General features: G+C 23.4%; 1 protein-coding gene across 1 annotated transcript; it reads right to left on the reverse strand.

The window, feature by feature from the left end:
* Positions 1 to 302: 302 nt before the first annotated feature.
* LOC126893866 (uncharacterized) lies at positions 303 to 3,971 on the reverse strand. The gene is made up of 3 exons (XM_050664392.1): positions 3,117 to 3,971; positions 2,669 to 2,878; positions 303 to 646 (listed from the first exon to the last, which is right to left on the reverse strand). The coding sequence occupies exons 1-3, from the start codon at positions 3,874 to 3,876 to the stop codon at positions 402 to 404; spliced, it is 1,215 nt and encodes a 404-aa protein (XP_050520349.1). The 5' UTR covers positions 3,877 to 3,971; the 3' UTR covers positions 303 to 401.
* Between the last annotated feature and the right edge of the window lie 4,563 nt (positions 3,972 to 8,534).

Raw genomic sequence — 8,534 nt, forward strand, 5'->3', positions numbered from 1 at the left:
GATCTATTATTATTTTAAATTATTTAATCTTGTTAATGTTACGCATTTCAACTTCTAATTATTGTACAAACTACTATACCATTATACGTATAGTGTTATTACTATTATGGTCAATATAATGCAATTAATTTAAATATTAATTTTCAATAGCAGGCGACTTCAATGAGAGCGACCTCACAGGCTACTCATATTAAGTATTGTTTATATGTATATTTTTTAAACTATTTACTTATTGTAAAATTTTTATTTTGCAGATTGTAAATTTCATAAATAAAAAAATTATAAAAAAAAATTAATCAAAGTAATATTAATTAAAGAAATAACATTAATAGATTTATTCATTGTTTTACAAATTTACACACAATGTATCTTTAGTACCAATGTGCCATAATGAACACGGTTTATTCTGAATCCAATTCATTGTTTTTTAATGTTATACACAATTTATTTGTTTTTTTTTGCTTACATTTTGAACACTTTTCGTGCTTAATGCAATTTTCACAATACCAACCATGACCACATGGTATCATTATGTAACTCTTTGACAGTTCATCATCATCATTATCATCTGTTACTTGACTGCGACACTTTATACAACGCGCTTCTCGTTCATCTAAGATACATCTTGCCTGCAACGGCACATATTCTAAATACAAATATTGAAAATTAGTTCCTTTCCTAGTAAAATAGTTTAAAGGAGTTTATGATAAAATTTTAAGGGGAATATTTTTTGCACATCAATAATCGTATTAAGAAAACTAAAAGTTTTAAAAATAAGTTTTTAACTATAATAACTATTATATTTAAAAAATTAATAAGACGTTACTTTAAAATATAAATATGTATTACATTATTTATTTAATTTTCACATAAAATTGTAATTTTATCACATCAGATTATATAGAGAATAGAAATAATTTTTTTTTTGGATGTAATTTTTAATTTCTCTACTGAATATTTAATATATATTGGAATGGAAAATTATATAAAATGGGAAGAAATCGACTTCATACCTTAAGGTATGTTAACAAAATATTTTTATAACCAGCCACTCTAAATAGCCTTTTTTAAACTCTTTTCTTACAAATGATGTTGATACTTCCATGATAATATTAGGAAATGTTCGCACCAAATGTGAGAGCTGCACTGGTTGGGTGTGGTCAGCTATTAGGACGCCTTATCAGCGGCCCGTGTTGGTTCAGTCGGTTTTTTATTCAAAATGTATTGTATATACCTGTTGTTATTATTATACAGTTTAGTTTTAAGTTACATTGGTTTTCATTTGAATTAATTGTTGTTTTGGTATTAATCAGTAAAAACTTTGCTCAATTTTCGTTTTAAAATATATTGTTCATATTATTATTGTAAATTCGTATAGTTGTATTCTGTTTTATTTTTTATTGGTTATAACATTATTACAATAAAGCTACAGGTGGCATATCACCTTTATAAATGGTAGTTCATTTTATTCAATTTATTCAAACAAAATTAAAAACTGAATATGAGTAATATGGGTGTTTATATNTATCACCTTTATAAATGGTAGTTCATTTTATTCAATTTATTCAAACAAAATTAAAAACTGAATATGAGTAATATGGGTGTTTACATTTGTTAATTATTTAATTCATCAATAATAAAAATTAATGTTGTTATTTAAATTATTTCTTTTTATTTATTAAGTTAACCAATCCTATTTTGGATAAACAAAAAATATTTTGTATTTAACAAATTCTAAATTGTATAGGAAATTTTTGTTGATTATTAGTTGCCCCTATATTAAGCCGTACGGCCAAGTTCTGTTCCCCATTTATAATTGGGATTTTTTAGAACAGCCCAGGCGGCTGTTAGTACAGCTATTCAACAATTCAAATTCATAAAATGTTATGTTTATATCAGTGAATTTTAGTTTTATATATATTTTGAGCATAAAAACAAGAAGGCAATATCTGTTGCAAGAAAAAATTGTTTAGCGAAATAGTTATTACATTTGTTATATCAACTTGACTGACACATTTCATAGACAATAAATGAAAAAAAAAATATCTTTCTTTACATCAATTTTTTTTAAAACATCTACCTTCATACTCTTCTATTATGAATAAGACATAAAATTTCAAATAATTTTTATTCGTAATCTATTTCTTTACCTATTGAAAAAACAAAAAATTTTATATGATTATAAATTGATTTCTGCTAAATTTAAAACTAAAAGTCTTAAAACAACAATAATTTATCGTCCTTCAGAAATCTTAAAAATACTATTTAAAATAAACATATGATTTTATTTNCTTCAGAAATGTTAAAAATACTATTTAAAATAAACATAATTTTAATTAAAATTATTTTCGAAAAATTTGTTACTGATAATATTTAGAAATATTTCCATTAAAATTTCCTAAACTGCTTACTAAGTAAAGTTTTCAGTTAAGTGTAAAGTAATTAGTTTTCTAAAGAGGGAGGTAAAGGGGCTTTTTATCACCAACAATTTGCTAATTATTATCATTGAAAGTATATAACTTTAACGTTAGTAAGACTATGTGATAAACAAAAAAAAATGTTTCTTAGACCACTGAAGCTAATGTACCAAACATAAAATCCAATATAAAAAAACGCTTCTAATATTTTATTTCATTAATATTTCAATAAGTAATTATAATATATATACTTTCAGTAACTATTGACACAGATGTTTGTATATCTAGTTCTTGAGTACTTCTAATCTTTTGAAAACATACCGGACATTTTGACAATTTGCCTCTACGAAATTTGTTAATACAAAGTTCACAACACCAGCCGTGTCCACATGGTGACAAAATGTAAATTTCATTAGTGGTACCAGTGTTTTCTTCCTTACAGCTTGTACAAGAGGTTTGATCTACAGAAAAAAAAAAAGAAACAATTGTTAAATACTTTTATCGGTAATAATTTCTAAAAGTTAAATTTTAATCTTCAGTTGAAAAGCATTTTAAGTATTTTTTTAACGCTTTTAAAACTAATTAAAAACTATAGCAGACAACTTTGAAGAGTAGATTCTCAAACGTATTTTTTTACCAATTACATAATTATAGTATAATTTGTGATTTTGAAAACTAAAAAAAAACTTTCTTTCTTACATAAATCTCCAGTTATATCTTTGTAAGTAGGACCACTTTTTAAAGTCAAATGACCACTAATAACTCGATTACTCATATCTTGGTATTGTTTTAATTGATTTACAGTCAATTCATTCATTGTTACTTTTTTAGGTTCTTTTAAAAAGTGCACTTTATCTTTCATTAACTCCATGCAGCTTAATAAAGCATTTCTGTAATTTGTGTTTACTTCATTAAATTTGTATTCCTCAGATTTGTGACTATTGTAAACATCTAAAATACATTCATACGGATCAGGAGAAATCCATTCTCTATTAATTATCGGTATAAGTTCAGCAAGTGTATCACTTAATACTTTTAAGTAAAATGATATTTCAGAATGTTTTTTATTCATTTCTATTGCAAACTCGCAGAACCGATACATGTATGTAATGGCCATACTTTCAATAGCGTTCAAAAAAATTGTATAAGCTAATTTATATTTTTTTTCTATCACACAGATATAAACCACATCCTGCAAACTTCTATTTATTATATTTATACCTTCAAAAGAAATGTCATGATAATCTACTAAGTGACTGTAAGGTACTGGACAAAAGTTATCCTCATTGCGTGATTTTATATAATAAGGATGATCCATAAGCTTGACAAATTTCATATCTTTGTATTCCATTTCAAGAGTCTGTATGTCCTCACGTGTAATGTTATTTAGATCAACACAAATTGATTGGTTGATTGTCTGAATAAAAAAAAATACTAATTTCAATTTATTGAGAAACATATTATTCTAATAGAATATTTAACACAATTTTTAAATTTCAAAATATTTTATCAATTATAATTAAACAGTTTTGAAATAAACGTATATACTAACTAAAAAAATTGAATTAACAGAATAACTTTAACAAGAGTATTTATAAGCTCTTACAAGTGTATTTTAAATACATGATCAAAAATAAACTTTTACTGTGTACTTTAATAGTATATGAACAATTGTAATTTAAAATATAATTTATTAATTATTTATACACGCAAAAATACGAATTTTCTTTAATGAAATGATTGATTGAAAAAAGCAAATGATCATTAAATTAAAAATAAAATATTATTTTACTTATGTACCTAATTTAAACAGTTTATTTTGTCTTAACTGATTTGATACCAATCTAATTTAAAATCTAATGAAATTTGTAATTATTAAAGAAAAATAACTTTATTTTTAATATAATTTTATAAACTATATTTTGACATATAAAAAACTGTTTGTATATTATATGAATTATATCGGTACGACATTGATAAACAGATACATATATAATTCAATCAAAGAAAGTGCGACGAGTTGACATTTAAGTTTGGCAGGAGATGACTCCCTTTTAATTAGGTTATACATATTTAGTTATTTTTTAGGAATATTTGAATTAAACAATAGAATTTTAACATTCCCGTTAAAAAAGTATTAGAAATTGACTTTTTAAAATTAATTAATAATCATTTTTAAATAATGAACTTTTTATCAATTGTTTTAAATATATCAAGAAGTTTTCTAAAAAATTGTATGGTGAATAATTTCTTTGAGATTTAATTAGAGCTTAAGTATGACAACTTGTCCTTGTCTCCTCTAATTGTGTGTAAATAAAAAGTAACACAATTTATGCATTGAAGCAAACGCAAATGAATTTATTTAAGAATTTACATTAAATTCGTTTAGTAAACTAAATTTAGATTTCAAACTATTATTTATATAATTTATGTTTTAAGAAAGCTTTACAAATAATAGTTTTAATTGTTTTAAATAACCTCGGTCAAAAATATTTTTTAGAACGAGTCCATATTAAAAATATGTTATATATTGGAAAACAGTTTATGTATTAACTTTTTAATATTTAAATTTTTATAATTAGTAAATCATTTTAATTTATTTTGTTTTATTTATGATAATTTTGCTTTTTAAAAATAATTTCGTTAAAAAAAAAATGTTTATATTATTCAATAATATTCCAAAAATTTACTTATTAGTTATACGGCTGAGAAAACTTTTTAGGATTAATAATTTCACATTTCTTATTGTCATAATTAAATAAAAATTTCAATATTTTTCTAATATTGATTTCCAGAAAAATGTCAGATTCAATACGAAACTGACAGTGATTCAAATCACTGTCATTTCATTTTGAACCTGTCTTGTGATACATAATTATGTGTTCTTTTTAAAAAGCAAATAAATGGTTAGTCATCTCATTTCTCTACCCAGAGTATGGTTCTTATATATGATCTTTCTACTTAACTCCTGAAATAGACACGTATCAATAATATAACTCTGTACAAACATTATTGATTTATTAAATTTATTTAGTATATTTTTCTATATTGATGATTATTTTTCTTTTTATGGTTTAAAATTAGATAAATTAAATAAGTTGTAAATTTATTTAGTTTTGAATAGTGTAGATGTTTTTGTTGATAAGAAAAATAGTTCAAAATGGACTATCTTTATCCAATATTGTATGTCAAATTGCTTTAATGCCAATAACATCCAGATATTGAAATAATTTTACTTTTTTCATCTAAAAGTACATTTAATTTTCTTTTATTTGATATAGATTTAAATAATTATATAAAAGAATTTTTGATATGTTAACATAAGCTAATGTTATTTATTATAATCAAAACAGTTCACAAAAATATGATTTAAAATTTTTCCATTCTTAAATTTATTTTTAATTAAGCACAATAATATCTAAAGGATCAATATAAATCAATTGAAAGATTTAATATTAAATCTTAATATTATCATGTGTCAAATATCAAAAAAAGTATTTTTTAGCTCTACTAATCGTTTTTTAAAAATAACAATTCTGTATTATAGCAATAAATTGTATTTTTATTTATTCAGTTTAAAAATTTGTATTAGAATTTCTTATAATTTATGTATATGTTTTGACTTTTAAAAGTTAAAAGGATCAAAAGGGAAAAAAATAAAACTATAAAACACTTAATAATTTAAATAAAAAAATTATAACTAAAACAGATTAGAATAATAATGAGAGAATCACAGTGATATATAGAATTAAATTATATAAAAGGTTTTTTTAAAGTTTCATAAAACCAAATTTTAGGTTATTATTAAGGTTAATTTGTTTTAATGTAATAATATTACCTTTGACAGTCAAATAGGCTTCGATTAGAGATATGGTCCCAACATAATTTTTTTAAGAGTACAATTTTCATTTTATATATTTTATAATCGGGAAATTTTATGTATAATATTTCAATTCAAAAGTTATTGAGCAGAATTAATATAAAAAAATGATTATTTCAACAAATATAGGAAATTAAATTTTAGATCTTTGTTATTATTAACAGATAAAAAAATTCGACAAGATATTATTCCAAAAGAAAACATTTATGCATATCTAATCTACTAAAAAACTTGATATACGAGTAGTATATACAAAATAATACAAATAAAAAAGCTCTAGTGTATGAAGTACAACTTCAATTATGATATTTAAAAGATTTTTCATCTCCTCCATGTCAAAATCATCTGATAGCCAATCGACGAGAGAAAGAGTGCGATCAAAAAATTTTAGAAATAAAAATAATATTATCGACTTCCTTACGCATATTTTTTTTTTTTAGAAATGATTTATACAGAGTAATTCCCTAACTATGCCTCACGTAAAATCTTAAAAAATTCAAGTGTTATAAACAATTTTTTTAGCTTCGATGCGAAGCTGAGAAGGTATTAATTTTACTAAGATTTGTTTTTTTTTATTTTTATTTATTTTTTTGTGTCTCTTACCGCATTTTCTCAGCTCTCACCGAACCGATTTCTTTCAATGATACGTCAAAAGACCACAAATTGTATCTAGTCGAAGACATTACCCTCAAAAATTAAAAAAAATTCCCTCGTTTCCCGTAAATGGGGTAAACCTCCAAAAAAATTACGAATTTAAAAATCGCTAATTTTTTCAATTTTTTCAATTTTTTTACTTAAAAGTGCCATAACTTTTTCAAAAATGAACATATCAATATAATTCTTTTTTATATAGATGCATATTATTATTACCTTTCATTTGGTATATTTTTTTCATAAATTTAACCCTTAACCTACCCACAAGAGGAGACTTAAAATGATAACTTTTTCAACTTAACTTTTGAAAATGTTCCGGAAGGTCTGACACTTTTATATATATCTTAAATCAAAGCTAATGATATGTACTTTATCATGAAAAAAAAAATTTCGGACTTTATTTTGTCTTCATGGTGAAAATAGCTACCAAATGGTTTTTTTTTGTGAAAACTCTCGATTTTATTTTTTATATTTTTAACTTTATAATGCTATAACTTATTGAAAAGTGTATGGATCAACATAATTTTTTAATGAGAAATAATATTTTTTAATAATCCCTTTTTCATTCGACATACTTTATCTTATTTAGGATATTAATAAGAAACTAGCAGATCATGTAGCTTTTGGAATAATCCACCATTTTTTTAAAATTAAACACTATCTAAAGATTTGCATCGAAGAGTCTTTTATCTTAGTGATTTTAATCACTGTCAGATATCATTATACTTGACCCAACTATGTCACCTCACCACTATGCCCCCTTCTGTGCTAGGTTTTATAATGTTTAAACTTCTTAACTTACTTTTAAAATTATTAAAATATTTAAATTCACTTATAAATGCTAATACATGACACTAGTATTAGTCGACATTTATCAATTCAAGTAGATTTTCACAGCTTACTTGTTTTTACTGTTAGTATCGGTCTACTATTAAGTCTTAGAAATGGAATTTTGTGATAGTCAAAAAACAGTTAGACTTAATCGATAAATGAAATCTTTTTAAGTTTATTAAATAATATAAATTTTGTATTATTATTAGTGAGTACAAAACATTTGTAGGTCTTATTCACTGTCCTCGATGAATAAGTGGTGTACTTTTCTTGAACTGATTGACGAGANGTACTTTTCTTGAGCTGATTGACGAGACTACTGAATGTGTAACGCAAACGGCTACAAAATAATTTGTGTTCAAATTGAAAATGAAACATTTTGCCAACTCTAACTATACATAAGCTAACGTTAATGTGATTTTACAAGTGTCTTGGCAAGTATACAAACTGAAAGTAATCCTTGGAAAAATTTCCCTTTAAATCATTCGGGTTTCTTAATTTGCAAACGACTTGTCATCGATTTATTTAACTAGTGAAGAAGATATGACAATGATTATTTGCATTCATGTGTAATTAGAACATAGATAAATAAAAGGCTATGGCAACATATGAATCTTTCTACTTTTAAAATTTAAATAAAATTCATTTTTTTTTCTCATAATACACCAAAAGGTTTAGTATGACACATGTTCATTATGCAATTAAAAAAAATACATTTGTTATTTATTATTTTTTAAAATTTTAATAAGAAT

Source organism: Daktulosphaira vitifoliae, unplaced genomic scaffold (genome assembly GCF_025091365.1).
Source record: "Daktulosphaira vitifoliae isolate Bord-2020 unplaced genomic scaffold, ASM2509136v1 Scaffold_1, whole genome shotgun sequence".
NCBI lineage: Eukaryota > Metazoa > Arthropoda > Insecta > Hemiptera > Phylloxeridae > Daktulosphaira > Daktulosphaira vitifoliae.